At 23.5% G+C, this 25,605-nt stretch overlaps 5 protein-coding genes across 9 annotated transcripts; 2 read left to right on the top strand and 3 right to left on the bottom strand.

Moving 5' to 3' along the window:
* Positions 1-971: 971 nt before the first annotated feature.
* On the bottom strand, positions 972-3,825 carry LOC112603572 (RWD domain-containing protein 1). 4 transcript variants are annotated; one of them, XM_025352204.1, is made up of 6 exons: positions 3,694-3,825; positions 3,551-3,627; positions 3,252-3,457; positions 3,049-3,192; positions 2,766-2,949; positions 972-1,129 (listed from the first exon to the last, which is right to left on the bottom strand). In XM_025352204.1, exons 2-6 carry the CDS (start codon positions 3,618-3,620, stop codon positions 1,044-1,046), a joined length of 690 nt encoding a protein of 229 aa, XP_025207989.1. In that variant the 5' UTR covers positions 3,621-3,627; positions 3,694-3,825; the 3' UTR covers positions 972-1,043. The 4 variants fall into 4 exon arrangements, with proteins under 4 accessions (XP_025207989.1, XP_025207990.1, XP_025207988.1 ...); XM_025352205.1 differs by having other exon boundaries at positions 3,551-3,648; positions 3,700-3,825; XM_025352203.1 differs by having other exon boundaries at positions 3,700-3,825.
* A 101-nt stretch (positions 3,826-3,926) lies between these two features.
* Positions 3,927-7,754, top strand: LOC112603567 (methionine--tRNA ligase, mitochondrial). The gene is made up of 2 exons (XM_025352195.1): positions 3,927-4,119; positions 6,216-7,754. Exons 1-2 carry the CDS (start codon positions 4,035-4,037, stop codon positions 7,712-7,714), a joined length of 1,584 nt encoding a protein of 527 aa, XP_025207980.1. The 5' UTR covers positions 3,927-4,034; the 3' UTR covers positions 7,715-7,754.
* Positions 7,755-9,482: 1,728 nt separating this feature from the next.
* Positions 9,483-11,048, bottom strand: LOC112603580. Of its 2 annotated transcripts, XM_025352228.1 has the most exons (3): positions 10,670-11,048; positions 9,696-9,776; positions 9,483-9,617 (listed from the first exon to the last, which is right to left on the bottom strand). In XM_025352228.1, the coding sequence occupies exons 1-3, from the start codon at positions 11,031-11,033 to the stop codon at positions 9,532-9,534; spliced, it is 531 nt and encodes a 176-aa protein (XP_025208013.1). In that variant the 5' UTR covers positions 11,034-11,048; the 3' UTR covers positions 9,483-9,531. The 2 variants fall into 2 exon arrangements, with proteins under 2 accessions (XP_025208013.1, XP_025208012.1); XM_025352227.1 differs by having other exon boundaries at positions 9,483-9,776.
* Positions 11,020-12,859, bottom strand: LOC112603581 (biogenesis of lysosome-related organelles complex 1 subunit 5-like). Its single transcript, XM_025352229.1, has 4 exons — positions 12,737-12,859; positions 11,545-11,627; positions 11,290-11,478; positions 11,020-11,221 (listed from the first exon to the last, which is right to left on the bottom strand). The coding sequence occupies exons 1-4, from the start codon at positions 12,753-12,755 to the stop codon at positions 11,042-11,044; spliced, it is 471 nt and encodes a 156-aa protein (XP_025208014.1). The 5' UTR covers positions 12,756-12,859; the 3' UTR covers positions 11,020-11,041.
* A 4,814-nt stretch (positions 12,860-17,673) lies between these two features.
* On the top strand, positions 17,674-21,355 carry LOC112603578 (sideroflexin-1). Its single transcript, XM_025352224.1, has 8 exons — positions 17,674-17,902; positions 17,995-18,168; positions 18,612-18,710; positions 18,799-18,874; positions 19,554-19,639; positions 19,704-19,831; positions 19,970-20,154; positions 21,244-21,355. The coding sequence occupies exons 1-8, from the start codon at positions 17,751-17,753 to the stop codon at positions 21,295-21,297; spliced, it is 954 nt and encodes a 317-aa protein (XP_025208009.1). The 5' UTR covers positions 17,674-17,750; the 3' UTR covers positions 21,298-21,355.
* Positions 21,356-25,605: the final 4,250 nt, after the last annotated feature.

The raw sequence follows: 25,605 nt of genomic DNA, 5'->3' as shown, positions 1-25,605 counted from the left end.
TGATGGATATGAAAATTGATAAATTTTTATTCCCCAGATATCGCATGAAGTGAAAGTGTTTTCAAAACGGTTTTTAGGACCTACGGTTGTTAGAATTTGGAAAATCATATTTTTCATTACATAATAATGTAGAGCGACACCGTTTACATCATATTTGGTTAACTCAAACGCAAATTTCAACATCCTACTACCTCAAATTAAGTGATTTTCGATTTTTACAAGTAAAAACACCCAAAAATACGCTATTGGATATTTATTTCATTTATTCTATGATACAAGTATACAAGCATTGAAACATAAACCTAGTGTTTATTATTGTGATTTTACAATTATTCAATATAATTATGACTTAGGTAGGAACTTTAGCAACTTTGAAAATACACTTATACTGTTATAATATATCTGAAATTAATATTTTTAATTGTGATATTGGTTTGTTGAAAAGCAAATATTAATAGAAACAGAAGATAATACTCCTTTGATTAACACAAGGGATATTTTTAACTATAAAATTTTGGAATACACTAATTGAAAATCAGTATTCTTCCATTTTAACAAGTATAAGAGCAATTTTAACTTTTTGTATCAACATATTTGTGCAAATCAGCTTTTAGTAAATTAACATTTATTGAAAATAAATATAGAAATTGTTTGAGTGATGGACACTTAAATAGTTTACTATGTTTGTCAACATCAAAATCAACCTGGGCCATGAATAAAATAATAAAAGAAAAAGAGAGCTAGGTACCATCCATCAACATCAAATCAACTTTAAATATCATAATCATAATTTGAAAAACAAGTATTCTATTGAACTTAATTAGATAATTAGGTAGGTAATTGCTTCTAGATTAATAAGTTATTTATTTCATGTTATAAAAATAAAACATATTATTTATTAATTGATATATGATTCAAGTAATACATGAAACAATTAATACATAATAATAATAATATACTTCATAACATTTTATAAAAGTTTTTTTAAAAGAATTTTATATTTACAATTTGAGTTTTGCACATAATTCTTAAAAAAAAAATGTTCAACTTTCATCAGAACTTCCATCATCACCAATATCCAGATCATCTATTTCTTCAAATAATGATTCATCAACTTTCACCGAATCTCCTAAAAAAATAAATAAGTCATTTCAATTTTTGATAATAAACAAAACATCAATGAATATTAAGATACTTTTGGCTTTGGTTAGACATAAAACTTAATAACATAATAAATATTAATAATTTAAAATGATTCAATTAATATTACAAATTTTTTTAGTATTTATCTTAAATACCAACCAGAAAAATTTGTTTACTTTACTTTTTTTTTTTACTTAACTTCAGGAGAAGTTTTCAGAGATAACACAGATTACAAAATCACTATAGAAGTAGTCACATGTCTGCCAAAAAAAATAATCACTATACTAACAGTTTTATTTAATGCTACTCCGCTTCAAGATCGGTATACTTTCCATTATTTTAGACATTTTTAGCAATTATATTATTCACAAAATCTAAAAGCCTCGTGATAAACCTTACTACTATCAATATTGAAGTTTCTTACCCTTCTTTGCCAAAATCTTTGAAAACTAATCTTAAATAAATCCTGCCATGCATTTACTTCAGTATTATCCTACCTAATGGCTAATACTCAATTTAGTTTTAAGACCTCCCATTATAAAATAACTTTATAGATTAGTTGATGTCAAATACTCCTAGATAAATCATAAACATTTTAAAGAGTTTGACATGAGAAGCCACTTCATAAAAAATCTTTTTTTTCTCCTAATATACTATTTGTTGATTAAATCATACCTTAACAACCATCACTTTCAAATCAGGTTTGAGTTTTCATTTTCAAACATTGTATATATTAGTGTAGGAGTATCATACAGGTGACATTTTTTAACCTATCCTACATAATACATATGCTGTTTATCAACCTACCTCTACAAACACACCAGTAGCTGATTTTGTAAATAATAAGTTACAGCCATACATAAATACTTATGTATTATTTCTCTAAATTTCAAAAATCACCTTCACATAATGTTTAACTGGTAGATAAATAAATTAAACAAAATCTTAACATACTAATCTCACTCTTCGCCTTATTCCATGTTCTAAAAAAACATCCTAATTTATTTTTCATTATCAGTTAAGTAATTAGGCATAATCATTAACCGTCTTCATTACATAAAAAATAACTTGCCTTAAATGTGTTTAAAACATTAATATCCATTAAACAAACTAAATTAAATATCAAACTACTTGTTTATAAATTCTTAATTAAGTCAATGTAGATTATGGTTTCCAACTCTAAAATAATATCAAAAAATCTAATCTAAATAAAATCTTGTATCATAAATTTTCTGAAAAATATATTTCTAATTTTTCTTTAAATACTGGCTTAAAAAATTAAAACTATTCACAATGAAGCAAAAGCTTACGATAAACTATTTTATAATATACTCTCTTCCTAATCCAATTTCCAAACTGCTATAGCCATAAGTTAAATTCCTAAAAATCTCCAGCAATAATTGAAAAGGAATTGGTGTATCTTAATGAATAAATAACAAATAAAATAAAACATACAAAAACAACAAAAAGTATATAGCTATCACTGGGTGAATATTTCTCTCATATTTTTTTTTATTTTAGCAACCTTGTAGCACATAATTTTATTATGATTTAATCTAGATTAAATATTTCTTTATAAAAATTTAAAAAAATATATTTAAGCTTTTTAATAATAAACCAACCTTCTTCTAAGAATTTTAAGTCTGATTCATTCAGTGATTTATCAGTCATAAATAATTCACGCCCAGTAAGTTTCTTATTTTTTTCCTCTTCATTTCGCTTCTTTAAAACTCCCATATCTTCTTCAAAGTTAAACTTCCATCGTAAAAATGATTCAACTGTAACTTTGGTACCTTCAAAACGTTTCTAAAAGAAAAGAAATGTATTCAACACATATACTTTTCAAAATCATTAAAGTAATTATAGAATATAGTGTTCCATAATATTAAATAAGTCTATACTAACTAATTCAGCTTCCATTTCTTTTTCGCGTCTTTTATCATCATCGTCTATTTTTCTTTGTTTTTCACTATCTGAATAGTTATTCATCCATTCTTGTGCTGCTGACACCAAAGTAAATATCATCACCATTCCAACATTATCCTGAGCCTTAAAAATAATTTATAAATAACATTTTATTCATGTAATTAAGCTATATTTATTATTACTTGTTGTATTAAATACTCTTTTAACTCATCTTCTTGTTCTTCAAACCCAACAACATCTTCAATTTCTACAATAGGTGGATCATCAGGATATTTTTCTACATATTCAAATTTTAAACAACATGATAGGCCAATATCATGCTGAACACTATCAAACTCGTCAGATTTAATTGGGATTTCAAATTGATAATAAGGTTCTGTACTAGTAACTTAAAAACAAATTTGGGTATTATTTATAATTTATAAAATATTACAGAATTTATGAATAATAAATTTCTGTTTTTTCATAAATCTATACTTACTTGTCATTTCACCACAGTATATGGACTCCAATGCATCAATTTCATTCTGTTGCTCTTCTTTGTAGTCCATTTTTTAACTATAATCATCAAAATTAAATCTATTTATTTTTAATATTAGAACTAGTAATAAGTTTTTAAATTACATTTACTTTAATACAATTTTGAATTAAGTACTTAATCACGAATGTGACAACGTGAATCATGAAAATATAAGATGATTGAGAATTGAGATGTCGTTCGTACTTCGTTTCATGTTTCACGTTTTATCCTCGTTTCGTTGAGATGGTAATTTGTGTTATCATTTTTATCAATTTTTATGTTAAATTGATAAGTGATAACAGCCGGTAAAATAAAATACATAGATATTAAACGAATATTAAACTATAATAATGTTTTCATAAATTTAAATTACAAGAAATATAGAATCACTCAATTATTATACTTTTAGTTAGACATTATTACGAATATTACGAAAACCGTAATTATGTCACGAATAAGTACTAGTTTCAAAGATATAACTAAAAAGACTTCATACTTTATTACAACACCAATATTTTATGTAAATGCAAGTAAGTATTTATATTTCATATATAATTTATAATTATAGTAATTCTATAGTTGTATTTATGAATAACATGATTATTTTATTGTAATTTGTGGTATGATTTTGACATTTCAGATGTGTAAGTGATTTGTATAAGTGTTATACTACTAAAAATAGTCCTAAGAAAATAACCATTAGTTATACAAATTATACATACTTAAATAAATTAAATTGAATACTGAACACTCTCATATTTACTCAGTCACATCATAACGCAAAATTTACTTAAAGTATAAATTATTTATAACTTAAACCCATCAAATAAAATTACATTTCTACATTTTTAATACTCATTAAAATCTGAAAACAGGGTTTGCTCTCAAGGTTTTACTCTTCAACACATAATTTATCCACCTATTCTTCTTTTATGTTTGTAAAAAAAAAATCACTCAATTAATTTCTCATGATAGTAGTTATGTTTGAGTTATTGATTATTCATGGTATAATTACATTCAAATATTTTTTATTAACAGATTTGAAACCTGTTGGTTAGTTATTTTGTTTATATTAAAATATAATCATAAATATCTACAAAATGCTTATTCTTTCTTTTTTATATCTGTAGTTTGGCTTATTATTATACTGTAACATTAAAAATAAAATTTAAATGCTCAAAATAAAAATATTTTAATCTAATATATTCTATTAAATTTAAGATTGAATCGCTTGTTTACTTGGCCGATTAAAACTTGTTGAGTCTTAACCTAAACACTTAACAGCCTTGCTGTGATTTATGATTCTTTGTACACATAGTAAGAGTATCGACACTGATTATCAATAACTACCACTGATAACTGATGATTTTCAACTCTAAATAAATGTATAGTATTAACTTGAAGGGCCGTGAGATAATCCATTTGCAGTCATTTTAACATAAATCTGAATATAGTTTAGTAACTACAATATATTTGATAATGAGTAAGGCCCAGAACTTGATAACCTAAAAATATTTAAAAAATTGCACTCAAAAAAAGTATTAAAATTACTTATAAACATCAAAAAATTACCTTAAAAATACCAAAAGATAACATAACATTTTAAAAAATTACGTTTTTTTTAATAATAAATCATCAAAAATCATAATTTTTAAATTAATATTTTTGATCATTTATTTATTATTTTATTCATTTGAATTTAAAAAATGCTAATATTTTTATACAGACACAGGGCCTAAATTAAATTTGAAACTGAGATAATAAATAATGTCACTAATACAAAATAATTACGAAAAATAAATCAGTATTTTTATACTAATAATTGAAGGACTGGGCTGTACAATACGTTAGTTTTTTCAAATATTTAGCTTTGTAAAAATAATATAAAATAAAAATGTAAAAAATGTAAATAATGTATCAAAATCAGTAAAAAATGACTGTATAACCAAAAAAATGCCAAATAAAAATATTTTAATAATATAAGACACATTTCTGTAAGAAAAAATCTCGTATAAATGCATTAGAAAATAGGATACAAATGCATCAAGTTCCGGGTTCTAATAATGAGCAATTATATTTTGTTTTCAAAAATACAGCTAAAAGTTAAATAAGTTAAAAATTAATAAATGTACTTTCTTAAGTCTCAATTTTTTCTCTTCATACAGACCTACAACAAAAAACAATAAGTGATAAATCTAAATGTTTCTATAAAAGAGTACACAGCCATCTAAGCATGTATCCGAATCTTCTTATTAAAAATTTGACTTCTTCTATTATATCTAACAATTTACCAAAATGCCTAAAGCACAAATGGTGTCATAATTTGTTATAAAATAAAAAAAGTACTTATAAAATAGTATAAATATTATAAATTTATAATAACTAAGAAACTCTGGGAAGTGTCATCAATGAATTACTCCTTTTATCAAAATAATGTTAAATTGACATATTTGTTACTTTTAGTCTATATTCTTATTGTAACAAATGATACGGATTGTTTATTGCTTATTAAAAAAAAAAAAAAAACAGCTAGGTATATAATTCTTTAATAAAAGTATACAGAATATCACTATTCTTAATTTTTTTTAAATAATATATTTATACACAAATGTATTTTTTATTTTAGATCCACATATTGGTCACCTTTACAGTGCTTTAATAGCTGATGCTTCTGCAAGATTTCAAAAATTACTTAACCCAAGTTTAAATATTATTTTTAGTACTGGTACAGATGAACATGGATTGAAAGTACAAAAGGCTGCTGAAAATTGTAAATTATCTGTGGAAAACTATTGTACAAAAATTTCAAATAGTTACGAAACTACATTTAATAAATTTGATATTAGTCACACTTCTTTCATTCGAACAACAGCAGAAAGCCATAAAAAATGTGTTAATTATTTTTGGAGTAAATTAGAACCACATATTAAAAAAGGAAAATATTCTGGTTGGTATTGTACAGCTGATGAAACATTTTTGTCACAAGATCAAATAGAATTAGTTAACAATATACGCGTTAGTAAAGAATCAGGCCGGCCAGTTGAGTGGGCTGAAGAAGACAATTATAAATTTGATCTACGTCCTTTCAAACATGATCTTCAATATTGGTTGAGTAAACCTGATAGAATTAAACCAAAGATATTCCATGAAATACTAAATAGAGAAGTAAATGATTTATATGATATATCATTGTCTAGACCACAAAGTCGGGTCAGTTGGGGTATTCCTGTACCAAGAGATGATACACAGACTATATATGTATGGCTGGATGCTCTTGTTAATTATTTAACTGTTTCTGGTTATCCAAACAGCAAAATTTGGCCTCCAAATGTCCAAGTATGTGGCAAAGATATTTTGAAATTTCATGGAATATTGTGGCCTATATTCTTAATAGCTGCAGGTTTAAAATTACCAGAACAAATTTTTGTACATTCTCATTGGAAAGTTAATGATGAAAAAATGTCTAAAACCAAAGGAAATGTAGTAGATCCAATAAATGCTGGTTGCCAGTATACTGAATCTGGTTTAAGATATTTTTTGCTTAGAGAAGGTACAGCTCACAGTGATGGTAACTACAGTGATCTGAAAATTAGGAGAATATTAAATGCTGAATTAGCAGACACATTGGGAAATCTATTGAACCGTTGCTGTGGAAAAGCCATTAATCCAAATCTCAGTTACCCAGTATTAGATTTAATTCAATTTGAAAGACTATTTACTGATTCATATTTCATTGAATTAAATAACAAACTAGAGAGTCTTGCAGATACTGTTGGAAGTCATTATGAGGAATTGAATTTTTACAAAGGTATTGATGAAATAATAGCCACATTAAAGTGTTGCAATCGATTTTTCGAGTATAATAAACCATGGGAATTAGCTAAACAAGATGTTGATAAATTGAAATGTATATTACATGTAACTATGGAGACTTTAAGGATTTCTGGGTTAGCTTTACAGCCTATTATACCTGTACTAGCTGATCATTTATTAAATAAGTTAAATATTGATAATAGAAATTGGGATCAAATGACTCCAAAATGGAAAAATAAAGACAGAATTGTTAATCCTACGAACTTAGTAAAAGATAATATTGTATTATTCAAAAAGTTGTTAATAAATTAATATAGTCTTCATTATACTATTAGGTTAATGATTTGTTACCTACAAGTTTTAAAATATTCTATTGAAATAAAATATTTATGAATAGTGAATTTTCAATAAAAATTTTACGACTTGATTCATTTACTTAATATAAAAATATGTATTGCCCTGGTTCTTACTTTATATTTTTATAGAAATTATGTAGTGCTAAGGTAACTTTATTACAAAATTTTAAATTATATTATTATAAATATTCTAGAAGTTACCTTATTTTCTTCAAAAGTTAATGTTGAAGTTAAATATCTCAAACTTGTAGAAGACAAACTAATTTGTTCTAATACAACTAAAAGTGACTATGAAGAATATTTATTCTTTTTACCTAACCTGTAAATACTTTCTTAAATTTTAAAACTTAATTTATTGTGTGACAAACCAATGGAAAATGAATAGTACCTATAAAAAAAAAATAAAAGCTTGATTCAGCAATAGATGTGTAACAAATCACGTCCATGTATACCATTACAACTATGAACATAAATAGTAAGGAATTATAAGAATAATGCTTATTATACATATTATACATGAAACACGTTAGGTTCAATAATTCTTAGCATATTGCAACCCATACTCTAAGAACTCTAGATGACTTTAATACTTAAAAAGTTAAAAACCTTTTATAATATAATTAATATTGTATTGTAATAGTCTAATATTAAAAGATATTAGCTATAGAACTTATTCTTTGAACTATCTTTCTTGAAGCTCCCTAACAGTTAAATTTTAATTTAAAGGATTCTGAAAACTTTCAATGAATTACTCACATATAACAGATTCCCAAAACTCAGCAGTTACAGAAATATAGAAGTATTATACAAATATTTTACCAAGTAAAAATTACTTTTACAATTCTTAATAACTTTAGCTATGCCAAAGTATACATTTTAAACTCTAAAAGATTAAAGACTTATCAAGATTCAACAATGACTGAGGAAGATTTTAATGGACTAGACTATTGTTAAATGTGAAAACATCTTAGAAAAAGAAAAAGTAATGATTTTATGAAAAAGCTCCAAGACACCTTGCAACTATTGAACAGAATAAAAAATTTATAATTATTATAAATATTAATTTTTTTGAAATATTTTTAATACCACTCTTTTACCATTACACTGTTCAGAAAACAAATCATGTCTACTGACTACAGTATCAGAGTTTTGAGTAAAACAGAGAATGTATAAGTTTTATAGTTATTATGGTTTTAATATAGATAATTAAATATTTTAATAAGAATTAATATTATTTTATAAATTATAATTAAGATATAAATCAACTTTTTATTTAATTGAAACTTGAGAATGATAGTTATTTAACGAGTAAAATAAAATTTATTTTATAACTGGAATATTGTTTTGTAATAAACAAAACATTACACTAAAAAAATGAATTTGAAAACAAGATAATACAATTTTAAGATAGAAATTAATGTAATGTATAATATTAATTTAAATCAATCCATTATTAATAAATTTAAACCACTTTAATACAAAACTTATAACATTTAAAGATATTATACGCAATATGATAACTTTCCTTGATTAAATATGCAAACTTCATAACTATATCCATGAAAAATATGTTTAAAGCAGTATTTAAATAATCTTCAACATTTAAAATCAATAAATATTTTTCTTAGTAAAGTAATGTTTTATTAATTTGTATACATAAATAAATTGGTAAAAATATAAACTATTTTTATTATATAATTTTAAATATATTTTTGAATATTTCAGTAATTTGAGGAAAATAAGAAATATTTATACAAAAATTAATTACAATAATTAATCTTGATGAACTTTGCCACTTGTATCAAATGGTTCATAGTCTTCAGATAATTTTTTGGCCAAAAAGTAAATTTCAGCTAATGCTATAATGAGAGCACATATGATTCCCAATAACAATTTAAAACCCAAATCAAAGGTTGTACTTAGCATCAACTCAATACCTAAAAATCCAAATAAAAAACCAGCAGCAGTTGAAATCACAAATTGGAGAACTGCTATCAATTGTCTATTGATTTGTTTAACTGAAAACATAAAAACGATTAATTTTTAATAATTGAATGCTTTAGAGTCAGCATTTAAAAAGTAAAATTGGCATAATACATGGTTTTGATCAGTCCCTTTCATGCTCCTTGCTTTTTTAAAATTTATTTTAGTGGAACAATTTAAAAAATGTTTTTAGTTGAATATTCTAAATGGCATCAATTGATAAATTCATGCATTCATAAATCTCTTATAGTTAAATGTACTAAAATTTGATCAGCATTACAATTTTATTAAGCTATTGATTTTTTCTTATAACAAGTATACTTAAACTTGATGCTCAGAAAAGATTTTAAACATTTTTAAAGTATTAGTTATCTTTTTTGCAATATTATAGGATAGAGTGAACAAATAATGAACATTAGATGTAACTGGATTGTAAAAATACATTTTTTGATTTTTAAAAAAAATTATTTTATTTTATGTATCAAATTTAGATTATGTCATTACTATAATATAAAATAACTTACTAGTAAACCAACTCGTTAATGACTGTCACGTCATTGAATATAATAAAACTAGTAAATATCCATAAATAAACAATGATCGATATACAATATTTGACCAAAATTCACACACTCTCAAGAGACACAATACACAAATTATAAATTTAAAAATGTGGCTAAAATCATTAAGTACAATTTCTCAAATTATATGTATGTACATTTAAATATTGTAATTTGTGTCCAACATAAATAACTAGATGAACTTTTTTATAGGTCAATTAAATATTTATGTATTTTTTAATGTGTTCAACTGGGTAAAAATCAATTTTTTACAGGTTTTTGAGGCATTGTAAATTAATTAATTTTTAGAAGGAACACGAAAGAGAAAAAATCTTAGTTTAAATTCATTATATTAAATTTAGTCTCACTTTGATAAGAAATTGTATCTTCGGGTAGTCTAACTCTTCGAAAATCTACGTTTTTTGTCATAGCATCATATTCTTTATTCTTTAAACGTTGCTCTAATTTTCTCATTTTTTCTTTGTACTCTGAACTGGACTCAACAATAGGTGGACTAGGTAAAACTATACTTTCTTTAGTGATTAGTGTATGTAAAGGTGGACCATCAATTTTTTTCAAATTCTCACTAAACCACTTAAAGGCTTCTAGGTCTAACATTTTAACAGAAAAACATTCACTGACATGAGTGGGAATATCAACTTTAGACTTCTCAATTTTTTTAAACAGATCCAGAAACTGGGGATCAGTTTTTATTTTTATTTTATAATCCATTTTTTTTTTTACTGATTATCAGCAATAAGTTTATTTATATCTTCTTCAAAATGTATTTTAATTGCTTCTACCTTATCTTCAATATCTTTATCTATACTTTCATATCTAGTTTTCAGATCAGACTTAAATGTTTCCAATTCTTTTTGACGTCTTTCATGCAATTCTTCTTTAGTTTTCAAGTCTTCTTCCTAAAAATAATCAAACCAAACATTTTAAATATATTTTTATACATACAACTATTGTTATACTAATTTACTGAAATTATATTATTTTCTTGATCCAAAATTTCTTGACTCAAATTCAAAGCTTTACTGATGGTAGAATTTAATGAATATAAATTTTCACCGCTTGATTGCAAAAATCTTTCAATTTTTTTATCTTTTATATCACTTATGAGTTCACCGATTTTGTTTAAATTTTCTTCATCAGCTCTATATGATTTTTTCTAGAATTGATTTTAGTTAAAAATTATTATTATCGTATAATCTACCTACACATGAATCAATCTTACATCAAATTCTGATAAAAAATACTTTATTTCTCCTTGTAAGAATGGACGGTGGCTAAACAGCCTATCCCAAATATCACTCAAATCTAAAAACAAAGAATATAATTATTTTTTGACACTTTTTTAGTTAATAAGAAACTGCTATTCTAATATAAATATATATCTAATGCAATACAAAATCTAACAAGGAACAGGTATCTCATGTTAATTTAAAAAAAATTTATGAAGTAGTTAGCACTTGGTTGATTAAGCAATGCATAGAAAATTTGGTCAAATTTATAATTTAAGACATACACAACCCTTTTAGTATCTACAACAATAATTTTCAATCAGTATGTCATAGCAAACTCAAATTATGGTTGACTCAAAGTTATGAGAAATATAAATATATTTTTATATGTTTGATGTTTGATTATAACTAATGATTAATTAAATATTTATTTTATATTTTAATTCTAGTTTAATTTATGTAAATTTTATATTTTTTGAAGATATAAATTTAACATTTATAATAAAAAAAAAACTATATAAAATCTAAATTATTATTTTACAGTGCTCCAAGATTTTTAGAAAATACACAAAGTTTATCTTAAGATAATTATCATTATTCAGAAAAATGATCAACAAAGTAAGACAAGATTACCTAGCTGTAAAAAAATTTTTTTTTAAAACACAAAAGTTAGAACTTTAAAAGTAGGTAAATACGTGATTTTTTTTATTAATTGAAGCGATTATTTCAGAAACCTGTTAAATACAAATTTTAAAATTCTTAGTTTGCCGCAGAAAGCCGTCAAATGTCATTTATTAATGGGTTTCTGAACTAAACACATTATTTGACCAAAATTAAACAGCCATAAAGTTTCAATACTTAACGGGTTTTTGCACTAAACAAAGTGTTTTATTTAATAAAACAATAATCTGAACCAAATTTTTCATCATTTTGGCGTATGTGACGTATTTCTGAAATAATCGCTTCAATTTGAAGTATGTGCTCTTTAGATTGACAAAATACTTTTAAACATACTACCTATCTATTATAATATATATATATATAATAAATATAAATTTTATTTTAAGCTCTGATATTAAACAATGTTCAACTAAAATTGAATGTATTAAAATCTAATAAATAAAATGTATAAAAATATAAATATAATATTAAATAGGAGATAAAATAAAAACGCCCATTTTTTACCTTTAAAAATGTCAGTCATTTAGTATGAAAGATATCATCGACGTAGATGAAAAAATTATCATATATGACAGTTTTTAAAAACTACAAAAAATACAGATTAATTTAATCTATACTAAGATAGAATTATACAATTATAGAAGATTAAAAACATTGTATTTGCATTGTAATTTTAATATTATCTGTGGTATTTTGACAGTAATACAATATTCAGTATTTGTAATATTGGAATTTGTTGTATACATTTCATTAGGTAACACATTGATAACCTACAATATGGCCAACTTGAGAACTGTTTGTCTGCTATTTTTATTGATATTTAAAAAATATATTTTAAATGGTATGAACAAATTCATCGAACACACGATGTACAGAAGTACAGAAAAATATAATAAAAAATTACAATTATAATATTAAATAATATAATGTAATATTCTAAAATTATCTTAAATCGTGACTGAATTACTACTAGGTATGTATTATTTATATATATTAATTTTATAAAATATGGTAACTATAAACTATTAAATATCAATGAAATTATTGTCACAGGATACAAATTGTTTAAAATACGTAAACAATTTATTAATAGTCTGCATTATTATTAATTTAATAACTCAAAATTTAAATATTTAACTATAAAACCGTCTATGCTAAAAAATGTACACCTTTTAATTTCAATAGTACCTATAATGCAAAATTGCAGAATACTAAAACGAATAATTATAATTTTTTATTAATTATCGCCTAAGATTAAATTAATAATTAACAACAATCAATAAAATAAATGTATTTTTCTAAGGGTTGATATCTACCTTTAATAGCTTAGAATGTTTTATGTAGTTAAATAAGAATAATAAGAATTAAGATAGATATTATTTATTGCTTATGAATTATGAGTTATGATCTAATTTTAATACTAATTAGAAATATATTATATTTTACAATTTAAATGAATGTGTTTTAATATCCTACATTCGAAAATGTTTTCCTAACTCAAATTTATTGGGTAAGTAAGTACTTACATTTCTAAAATTAGAATAAAATATTTTTCTTGTAATATGTTATATTCTGTGGGACCGGTCTAATGACTCCAATGTGTGATCTACCAATAAACTACTATCTGCGATAAATCCGAAAAACTGAAAGTTAAATTGTAATATTCCACATGTTCACGTATTTTTAGTAAAAATGTCATCATTTTTAAACAATAATCTAGGTTTTTTTAAATAATAGTTGTAAATAACCAAATATGTATCTATTAGATAATAATGAACAACAAAAAAATAATTAGGGAAGTAAGTATAAATTAATCAAGTTAAGTACAACATATTTAAATCAGCTGAATGATACAAAAATACCTATAGGTACAACACATCAGAGAATGTAATAGACCTATTTCTTAAATTCAAGATTGTTGTGTTAGATTAGATCTATTCAGTGGCGTATTTACGGGGGGGGGGATCAAGGAGATAAATCCCCCTCCCATAGGCTGTATACACACAAATAATTATAGTTATCTTATTGTTTAAAAAATTATTATTATTATTTTTTTTTTATCAATAATTGATTAAATTTGTAAGAATTAAAATATTATAATATATTGTACAATATTTTCATTGGTAATTGGTATCTTCATTTATAAAGTCATATCCCCCCATGAAAAAAACCTAAATACGCCATTGGATCTATTTAATAAATTGTGGGATAAGTTATATATTTAAACTGTTTTCCCACTAGACGGGTTTTTATTTCAATTATTTATTGCATTTATCTAAATTTACTTTATATGAACAATACCGTTGATATGCCATAATATGATTTATTATTAACACTTTAGTCCTGACCGTTATACTGTTGTACAATATTTTATTATTTTAGTTGTTACCTAATACAGTAATACCTATCTTCTCGTTAGACAGTTATGCATTTGTTTATCTACATTTCGTATTTTCGTAATACGTAGTTTTGTATTAAGTGATTAAATTTGGATAAACGACAAAAAAAATTTTAAAATCATCTCAGCTATTCCTGAATTTGAATATTTTAAATTTATCTTTTGTATTTTTTAATTAAAATAAGTATTTACTTATTAAGTGGATATTGGGATAGATTATAAGGTAAAACGTAGCCGGTAACCAGTCTATAACTTGTTTAAAAATTTAAATTTATAAAATTATATTAGGTATAATATTGACAATATTTTCATACCCTCCATTTCCAATAAATAGAAAAAATAGGTAACCCACCTATCCGTACATTTTATTTTTTCTTTGTTCATAGTTTATTAATAACCGAAGTCGTTAAAACAATAATTTAAATAGGTAAATATAATACTGACTTGACGATTAAAAGCTTAAAATAAAAATAAATCACTTTATTTCAATAATTAGTTTGTTCCTCAATAAAATACTTATGATTTAATTATTTCAAAACGTACCTATAAATATATATCGTTATATTATAATGTTTTAATATAATTTGAAATAATTAGAATCTAATAAATAACTAACTGATTTTTTACCTAGGTTTTCATTTTAGATTCTAATCGAAGTGATCAATATATTAATTTTACAATGATGTGTGTTTTTTTATCAGTCATCAATCTAGAAATCACCTATTTCCTATAACTAATTTTAAAAATAATCAAGAAAATCGCTCTTTAATTTAATAGGACTAGAATTTATCTTATCATTGAGTAGAATAATGGTATGAATGTTTAAAAATTAAATTCAATGATAAATAATTGCACATGAAAAATAAGTGAAGAAGCACGGTTTATACGAGGATATTTTATTGTATTATATTTAAATTGATTATTTATAAAAGGGTTTAGTCTTAAAAATATATAAATAACTGTTTTTCTCATAAATTTAAATTTAAAATCGAAAATGAATACCTCATAGTTATTATAAAAATTTGCAATATTTTAATTTTAATTACAAGATTTGAAAATCTAAGAAAATATTAATCACTGATTTTATTAAATACTTAAAAATTACACACGATTTTGGTATAAATAAATAAAGTTTAAATTTTGACGAAATAGGATATCTATTTGAACGAAAAATAACAATTTTATACTTAAGTTATTTTGATATAATTTAAAGTCATAATTAACTATGCCAGCTACAGCAAATTTAATAGACAGATATTTTCGTTAAATATATTTTATTATAAACTTCACTTCACACTATGATATTTTAAAATTTGGATTAGTTTTAAATAATGTATAAGTAACACTAACCTTTTCAAACTATTAAATAGTACTTGTATGGTATTTCGTATAAGATATTCATTGTATATATGTCCATATCGAATAAATAATTATGTGTTAATTTCATTTAAATTATATTTTGTATAACTTTATTTTATTTATTATCAATATTTCAATTATTCTACTGTTGCAGATGATTAGAATATTACTATTATACGTTTGTATGGTACGTCAATCCGGACTGGGGTATGTAATATTTTTGGACAAAAATTTGTGCCATCTTTCGTATTACTAATAGAAAAATAGAAAGTATAATAAATCATTGAAAAATAAATATAGATTGACAGACCGTTACCGCTCAGAATCGTTTTTCGTTAACAATCATTAATTGTTATTGAATACAAATCTAATATATCCAATGACGAAGTTACTCGAAATCTATATAAAAAAAAAAAAATAATAATAATAATGTACCAATAATTTTAATAGTTTTTATAAATGCTAGTAATATAAAACATTTGTTAAAATTGGTAGGTTACGCGTTTTTATTGTATTTTTAAATTTTTACCGGAAATTATTGAAAAATTCAAAAACTATCACAAATTTAGTGCGTTTTGCACTAATGCTGGTTATAACTTTTTGAAATCGTACTAACTGTTAAGTTGAAAAAATATTGTCTAGTCGCTATACAAAAACTATTGACGTTTTTGAAATAATGAATGATTTATAATAAAAAAATCGCCTAGTACAGTATTAATTCAACTTTCCTGATCATATTGTGTATATTATATATAAATCATATGTTACAAATTCGAATCTACAAAAAACAATACATTTAGTGTCTACATAGTTTTAAAATAAAATAAAAACATACTCTATAATAACACCTACGAAATGTATGAAATAATTTAAAATAATGATATCAAGCTAAAAATCATGAAAAAATAATTGTTTTATATGTGTATCTTATTTTAAAATATTAGATAGTATCTAAATCATAATTATTATAATCGATAATGATAAATATGTGTAGTTTTATTTGCTTATATAATTATTTTTAAGGCGTTTTCACTAACTTGTTATTTTTCTATTAACAAATTAATTAACAAACTAAATAAATTATCTAGTGATTCTTTTATCGGAATATTGTATTTTAAGATACTTCCGAGTTTTGAAACTCTTACAAATAGAAATTGGTGGTATTGCCTGTTAATTATAACTAGAAATTAACTAAATATATTCATTATTTGAATAGTCAAATCGATTTTCTTGATGTTATATTTACTTGCATTTTAGATACCATAATAAAATTGTTGCAATTTGTTTATTATAGTGGAAATTATTTACGTTTGTTGTATTGACTTAATATTTTACTTAGATACAATAATTTAACTTTAAGTTATATGTACACATTTTTACATTTACCTAATTAGTTACTAATTAGATATTTGTAAAGGAAGTTGTTACTTTATATTTATTTTATGATGATACTGTACAAGTTTTCGGTATTGTGCACGATAGATTTAATGAGTAGATGCTAAATAACATTATATATTGTTATCAAAACGCGATAATAAATAAATTTTTAACGATCTGTTGACCTTCTCAGTTACAATAGTATAAACTTTATACTATTATCTATAAAGTTTATAGATAATATTTAATTATACTTCCCACTTAAACTAGTTATACACATAATATGTTATATTTAATCAGTGTTAAATTTTTGTAGACTGTACGATTTGTTATTTGAATATTACTTTACTTGGGTTATATTATAACTCTGTTAATACACTAAATATGACTGAACGAGTAAATTTGGACGTACCCCGTTGGGATCAAACTCAATATTGGGGCCGAGTTAAGTACTTTTTTACCACTACCAATCCATTAAATATTTTTAAGTCGAATTTTGAATTAGAGAGGTGTAAAGAGATCGTCAACAATTATAAGTAATTATCCTAAAAATATAATACTTTATAAAGTATAAACTTTACAAATAAGCGTTAAAAAAAAACTGGAAGTTAAAACGTTATTTATTTAGAAAAGGTGATAGTACACCCGATGGCTTAACATTAGAAGACATTTACAAAGCTAAGGATGTAGTTGACTCAGCATATCATCCTGAGACAGGAGAGAAAATGATTATTTTTGGGAGGATGTCAGCTCAAGTGCCTATGAATATGCTAATAACTGGTTGTATGGTCACATTTTACAAGTGAGTACATTTTATATTTATCTGAATAAGTAAAAATTATCTTAATTCTAGTAGTAGTTAATAATAATATTTCATTAAATTTTTAATATGAAATTAAAGTATTTAAAATTATATACAACGTAGGTCGTAGTTAATATTGTAAAATATTTTAAATATTTTAATATTTAAATTAAAAATAGACTACTAAAAAAAAATGTAAACATTAAAACACTACTTTCTATAAAATATTTATTATTAATCGGTATTGTTTTAAAAATCTTATTGATACTTAATTATTAAATGTCCATAAAGATGCCCAAATATTTCTTTTACAGCATCAAAATATAAAATTTATTTTCAGATCCAATTAAAATTTAGTCAGTTTTTAAAATCTAAAATCTTAAATTTCCAATTATTTATGTGTAAATGATTTTTTACTTATTTATATATATTTTTTTAAACAGAACCACACCAGCAGTTATTTTTTGGCAATGGTTCAATCAATCGTTTAATGCTTTAGTTAACTACACCAATCGGAGTGGTACCGCACCTATGCCTCTTGAGTATAAAGATTTATTTTATTATTTTTAAACTTTTAATAACACCAAGTATTTTATGTTTCTCTAATTATACATTATTTTGTATTTAAAGTCAAGTAGCTAAGTCTTATGTATTAGCTACAAGTGGCGCTTTAGTTACAGCACTCGGTTTAAACAAATTGGTTAAAGTAAGTAATAATTTTATAAAAAGTTGTATAATTCAAAAATATAAGCTTTTTTGGAAGATTGCTTATTTTTTTTAAATTTTTAACATTTTTTTAACTATAAATGTACGAAAACATAAAATAAATAATATTGATTGTATTATAAAATTGTATATTTTTATCTTTATAAGCATTCTAATATTGAATTATAATATTATGATTATTATAGTGAATTTATAATTTTAATATTTCATCCAACATGAATCAAATAAATAAAGTATTTTTAGTAGGTTTATTATTGTATTAATATTAAATCAATAGGTATAAAAAAAATAATATAAAGATAAAAGATTCTTGATTTCGAAATTTTATAAGATAGATATTATATAGATAAAATATAATTTCATTGTCATTATTTCATTTTATTTTTGTTAAAAACTAAAAGGAATAGTAACTATTAAAATTTCCTTTAATTAAGTGTTTTATAATATGGTTGAAACTAAGAAATGTTTTATGCACTATTGCCTGTATATATTTTTATAGATAAAGGTATTCTCATGTAATGAGTAGTCGTAGTATTTTAAAATATCACATAGGAACCAACATAAATGGATATCTTTTTAATGTATTACAAATTTAAATAATACAGTCATGATATGAAATAATTGTAATAATTAATAAGCCTGTATTTTCATTCATTTAGAGATTACCAACTGTTGCTGGCCGTTTTGTACCATTTGCAGCTGTTGCTGCAGCCAATTTTATAAACATACCTCTTATGAGAATTAAGTACATAAGAAACTATTAATTGCTTTTTAATTATATTAAAAACACATCTAACTCTTTAATTTAGAGAGCTGGATAATGGAATTGAAGTGTACGATGAAAATAAAAATCTTCTAGGCGAATCCAAATTAGCGGCTAGGCAAGGTATTACAGCTGTGGTGTTGAGTCGCGTTTTAATGTCCGCTCCAGGAATGGGTAAGAACTAAACAATTTTGTATTTTTCATAATTATTATAAATTATATATTGTATATATATAAATGATATATTCATCAATTGACTTTAAATATTATACATTTAAGTGTATACGCCTACAAACATTGTTTTATTTTTAGTAATATCACCAGTAATAATGGAAGCAATAGAACAGAAAGGGCTGTTAAGAAATATGAAATGGGCTCCAGCACCCTTACAAATTGCGTTATGTGGAATCTTTTTGACTTTTGCAACACCGATGTGCTGTGCATTATATCCACAAGTATCACCAATATCAATTGACAAACTTGAACCTGAATTACAGGTATAATCAATTAAAATGTTCATTATACATGAAAACATCTACTTATGCCTTTCTACATATGTATATTTTACAATTATTTAATTAAATTAATGCCAAGATTAGAAATATTTACTATGATATAATATTTAATTATCGTATAAATAATGTTTAGGTATATATAAATATGTTATATATTTTAAATTCTTAACGTGGAGCAAAGGTTTTAAAATAATTTTTTTTTTTATATATTTTTTTTTGTATTTGTTTTTGGAATAGAAGAAATGCTTCAATCTTTAACTTTAAAGGTAGTTTCTGTTAACAAATTGTATTTAATTATTTAATTGGTATTTGGCATGGAGGGTGGTTTAGGTAGAAAATTCCCAATGCTTTTCAAGGTAATTGGAATTAACTGAAAAATAAGCTAACTAAGGAATATTTACATTATATCAGTTTTTGAAAAAATGAATTTTGTCATTTTATTATAATTCAAAAATAAATTAGAGTAGATTATTCATTTTCTCCAAAAATGTATAATAGAATTTCTATTGTTAATCGAATTTTTAAAATAAAAAATAACGATTCTTTAATTATTTTGCTGTAATTTAAAACATATTAACTACAGTAAACACTTTAACATTCTAGCAGAATTCCATTACTAAAAAATTATCATATTATATTTATTCACAATGAAATTTTCAAAATATTTAATGTAAATTCAAAATTGATACAAAATACTCGATAATACATGTAGTTACTATTGCTATAGATAAGTTGTTAGTAAATAATAATTTAGCTAAAACATTAATGTTTACGCAATAAAATTATTCACCTTTGGAAGAATATTAATAATATATTAAAATAATTTCCTGTTTTTCTAAACTAATTTCAATGTATACAATAATTATAGATAAATAGTTTGATGAAATATCGAACAATATGTATATCATACTTCATAAAGCATACCGATATATTTTTTTTATAATATTTCATAATGTTAATTTGTTAAGATTGAAATACATATATGTATATAATTATTTTATTAATTGATGTTAATCACTCATAATTCGTATATTATTTATTTTATATTTTATATTTATCTTAATGTTACAGAAATCAGCAGAAAAGTTCAACTCAAAAATTGGATATTACAATAAAGGTCTCTAATATTCATTGGTATATATTTATATTTTATACAGGTTAAAATTATTGTTATGATTATTGTATTTAAATGTAATATGTATTATTTAATTCTAATTATATACATGTTTAAATTTTATTAAGTTAGCCAATTAATACAAATAATTTATTTATTTTTATTACTGAATTAAATTAATTATTAATAAATAATATGATGAAACTGTATTGATTATTAATTATAATTCGATTCAATATAAGTTCGTACTATTTTTCACCGTGTTGAATAGAATATAATAACTTTTATTTTAAGTTTTGACCGTAAAATAGTATAATGTATTTCGTAAAAAATAATTCAAATCAAACGAACTTTTTAAAAACAATTTATGAATTGAATAAATTTAATGCATTTAAATTTTAAACGATAGGAAGTTGTTCATTCACACTACATACATTTTCACTTATCTATCTAAACTGTTTAAAAAAGTAAATTCATTTAAATGTAGTTCATGCAATATTCAATGGCATTTAGTGGCATTCGTTAGTGTTAATTTGTTATACTCAAAGCAGAAAAATGCTTTACACCGTGAACAATCAATCTCATTTTCTTACCAATGAAGTAATAAGTATTAACAAATATGTCAAGTCACACCAATACACTCACTAATATGACAATACTAAAAGTGCTTCATAACAACTTATAAGACATATTTTATACACCTATATAGGTATAAGCTTACAGGTACACTTAAATTTACATGTAACCATTTATTTTGTTATTCATTTTATTTTACAATAGGATAATATTTACCAACAGCTAACAGGAAACTATATTCTATATATTTACAACAAGCTAACCAACTACGGGTGTCCTAAATAAAACTACATAATTATTTAATATACATTATGTGTATTGCATTATTAAATGATTTTCAGTAAAATAGTGTTCAAACATAAAGGTAACACGAAATATTTCTAATGCATGACCTTGAATTTGATTCAGGATTTTTTTACTGTATATAAAAGACTTAATATTAACGTAATTTAATTTATTAAATACATTTTTTTTTTGAAATTCAATTAATCTGGTCAACTAGGATATACCGTTCAGCATAACTTCTTACTGTATTTTTATGACATTACCATGTCTGTTTTTTTGCTAAAGCTTGATATCGTAAACAAAAAAGAAATATCTGTCTCAAACGAGTTATAAAACATATTTAATAGAAGTTTTTCAGAAATCCTAACCGTAATAAAAATAACCATTATAAATTATAATATATGTAATATTTATAATTTAACAGATATTAGATACCAATATGTTTTAAAACAAATTATATTAAATCATCTTTAACTGTAAAATCATAAATAGATTGTAAAAAATATTTTTAAGTATATATCTATATGAAGTTCATAAATTGTAACTCAACTCACTTTCAATCAGTCAATTTTTAAGATAAAAAAAACTTTAAAAGTTAATCGTTAAAAAAAATAATTCAAAAAAAATAATAAAAGGTATAATAGTTATTTTTTGAGCTTATGTTTTAATAAGTCTTTATAATCTAAAATAATTGTAATGTCCAAAATAATACAAATTAGTAAATATTTAGTTATTTACTAGGCTATATTAAGGCTAAGGAATTCGTTTTATAGAGATACAATAGCTATTAGTGTACCTATTATTGTAATTTTATTGCTCGATGAATGATGACTATAATATGTCTATAATATATTATACTTCTGTAGGACTGTAGATGTAGTTTTATTTAAAATATAAACCCAATGATATAAACTATTATATAATAATGTATTAACATGTATTTATCAGCTGTTTAATGCATAGAAACTTCTGTATAACAAACATTAGTTGGTACAACCAAAAAATAAATGCAAATTATATGCGCGAAAGGCTGTCAATTGAGCGTGTTATCGACGCAAAGCTCAATTACTACGACTTGCAACTAGTTGCTAGTATAATTATAATGTATTGTCCGTGGTTTGTGAAAATGAAAAATTTTTGTCAAAAACCATTAATGTTCATTTTTTGCGTTAACTGCGATTACGAGTCGACAAATGGTTGAAATTAATTATTTTTATTGTTTTTGTTTTTTTTTTTTTTTGGTGTAGGCCGCAGGGTGAAGATTTTTTTTTTTTGTAGTGCTGCAATTTACAAGTTTTTTAAAACTTTTTGTAAAACTATGTGGAATTTTACTTGACTACTGAAGTCCGAAGGTAAGCGCTGGCTTTTAAAAAACTATTTTGTATATAGTTGGTAAAATTGATTTTTCTCGTGCAAAAATTAATTTTTATAATATAAAAGAGTATTTGAGTATATTATTATGTAGTCTGGAATATAAGTATTAATAGTTACTTTCTCGTGTTCCTTTCCATATTAGGTGAAAATCATGGATTAACTGTAATCGGTTAGTAATTCAAACATTTATTAGATTTAATATTTTCAAATTAATGTTGTCGTTGTGTTCAATGCACATAATATAATGATAAAAAGTCTTCGCCGCTATATTTTAATAAGTAGATATAAATTTCATATAATACAAAGATTATAATATGTTTATAATAATTCATAAACTCAACCTGATAATAAAAATTTATAAGTTATAATTAGGTATATAATTATAGGCGCTTATATTAAAAAATTAGATAAATTATCAAAGATTTTACACTATTATTACTTAGGTTTATAAGTTCATTTACGACTAAGTTAAATAAGTACTAGTAAGTTTCAAAATAGAATTAGTATCTAGATACCTTTACGGTTATACCTATCGTTGAAAACATAAAATAGTTATTATTTATATTTAATTATATTACAAATTTTATAATAAACAATTAAAGTTAATGTAATATCAATGGTTTTAAATTATAATATACAAATTAGAGTTTCACTCCACGGTGTTGTAGTATGTTATGCGTACGTTATAGATAAATTTATATGACCACACACGTGGGCAATATAAACGAGAAACATACGTGTTGTATTGTGTATACAGTATACATCACCAGTTTCGGTTTCCCGCCAAATCCAACATCCCTTGTCTGCAGATGTTTCTTTATTTCAGGGTTGTCATATAATTTTGAACAGTAACGTCGTTTATTGTATACACTATATGTGTGTGTGTGTGACGTGTGTATATAATATTATTATATAGTGTAAATGGTGTATCCGTTCCCGTAAATATAATATATTACAATATACAAATACAATAACGATATTTATAGCATAAAGGATTGTATATACTATAAACATAGTTAATATAGGTTTATGTAGGTATAGATCGTTGAGCATATAACTTAGTTGATAGCTATTATGTATAGCGAGTTTTACTCATTTATAATTTAAATATATAAACATATTTACAGTGGCGTAGCCAGGGGGATTTTGGGTGTTGTAACCCTCCCCTCCCATATATTTTTATATAATTATTTTAATATTTTTAATTATTTGATAAGAACAATAAGTCTATGGTTATAACGTTCAAATACTTTTACATTATAAACAAAATAATTCTAATTAAAATGCATATTTTGAATGACCTTTTTTTTTGCTTTATATGTTCTAGCCCACTAGATTTCAGTTTTCTAAAAAGTGGACATCTAATAATTTTGAGTTGTCCATCCCTGATATCTGATATATACCTAAACCTTAATTCCCCCCATTCAAAAATTTTGGCTACAGCACTGTATACTTATATATAGGACATGTTGCTACAATGCTATGACTTAACCATTGATAACATGATTAACAAATATAGGTATGTGAGTAACCTATTAAAATAAATAAGTTTTTTATTTCAATATTTTAATCTTGACATTCGCTTACTAATTAATTTACTTCAATTAGGCGGGAATGCGTGACATAAAACGTTGCCGTTGCAGGTATTTATAGCATTTATTTTCTATACTTAGTTTACAATTCTAAATTTCATCAATAAATAGTAATTATTACATATGCATGATGATTCTCATTCATATTTTTTACAGATTATGAGTCCGAAAGTTGATTATTTTTGAGTTTACAATAATTATAATACCTACATAACGTACTTAAACTTGCTCCAAAGAATTACCTATATTCCCTAAATATCTCGTTTACTTGTTTAACATGCATGTAATCGACACTTTCAATATTTTTATTCAAAAAAAATCTTTGATGATAATTAATTTTAAAGGAATACATTTAAAACTATTCTATAAAAAATAAAAATAAAATATTTTTTTGAATAAGCTTTAAAAATGGAACGCGCTGTCTCTATTTTTCTATTTATTGTTACCGATTCAAAGTTTATACTCTAGTTCTAATATCGTCCATCACGAAAT

This window comes from Melanaphis sacchari, unplaced genomic scaffold, assembly GCF_002803265.2.
Source record: "Melanaphis sacchari strain LSU unplaced genomic scaffold, SCAv2.0 Contig10_pilon_pilon, whole genome shotgun sequence".
In the NCBI taxonomy this organism is placed as follows: Eukaryota; Metazoa; Arthropoda; class Insecta; order Hemiptera; family Aphididae; genus Melanaphis; species Melanaphis sacchari.
This window is presented reverse-complemented; position numbering and strand designations above follow the sequence as displayed.

What these genes read in the sequence shown, in the direction of transcription:
- LOC112603580 (XM_025352227.1), bottom strand. Translation starts at nt 11,033, where the DNA reads ATGGATTATAAAATAAAAATAAAAACTGATCCCCAGTTTCTGGATCTG. An exon ending in AGATACAATTTCTTATCAAA is followed by an intron (nt 9,777 to 10,669) that starts GTGAGACTAAAT and finishes TTATGTTTTCAG; the next exon opens with TTAAACAAATCAATAGACAA.
- LOC112603578 (XM_025352224.1), top strand. Translation starts at nt 17,751, where the DNA reads ATGACTGAACGAGTAAATTTGGACGTACCCCGTTGGGATCAAACTCAA. An exon ending in TGTATGGTCACATTTTACAA is followed by an intron (nt 18,169 to 18,611) that starts GTGAGTACATTT and finishes TTTTTTAAACAG; the next exon opens with AACCACACCAGCAGTTATTT. An exon ending in ACCGCACCTATGCCTCTTGA is followed by an intron (nt 18,711 to 18,798) that starts GTATAAAGATTT and finishes TTGTATTTAAAG; the next exon opens with TCAAGTAGCTAAGTCTTATG.
- LOC112603581 (XM_025352229.1), bottom strand. An exon ending in ATTTTTTATCAGAATTTGAT is followed by an intron (nt 11,479 to 11,544) that starts GTAAGATTGATT and finishes AATCAATTCTAG; the next exon opens with AAAAAATCATATAGAGCTGA. An exon ending in AAGAAAATAATATAATTTCA is followed by an intron (nt 11,222 to 11,289) that starts GTAAATTAGTAT and finishes GATTATTTTTAG; the next exon opens with GAAGAAGACTTGAAAACTAA.
- LOC112603572 (XM_025352204.1), bottom strand. Translation starts at nt 3,620, where the DNA reads ATGGACTACAAAGAAGAGCAACAGAATGAAATTGATGCATTGGAGTCC. An exon ending in ATACTGTGGTGAAATGACAA is followed by an intron (nt 3,458 to 3,550) that starts GTAAGTATAGAT and finishes TTTGTTTTTAAG; the next exon opens with TTACTAGTACAGAACCTTAT. An exon ending in AAGAGTATTTAATACAACAA is followed by an intron (nt 3,193 to 3,251) that starts GTAATAATAAAT and finishes ATTATTTTTAAG; the next exon opens with GCTCAGGATAATGTTGGAAT.
- LOC112603567 (XM_025352195.1), top strand. Translation starts at nt 4,035, where the DNA reads ATGTCACGAATAAGTACTAGTTTCAAAGATATAACTAAAAAGACTTCA. An exon ending in AATATTTTATGTAAATGCAA is followed by an intron (nt 4,120 to 6,215) that starts GTAAGTATTTAT and finishes TTTTTATTTTAG; the next exon opens with ATCCACATATTGGTCACCTT.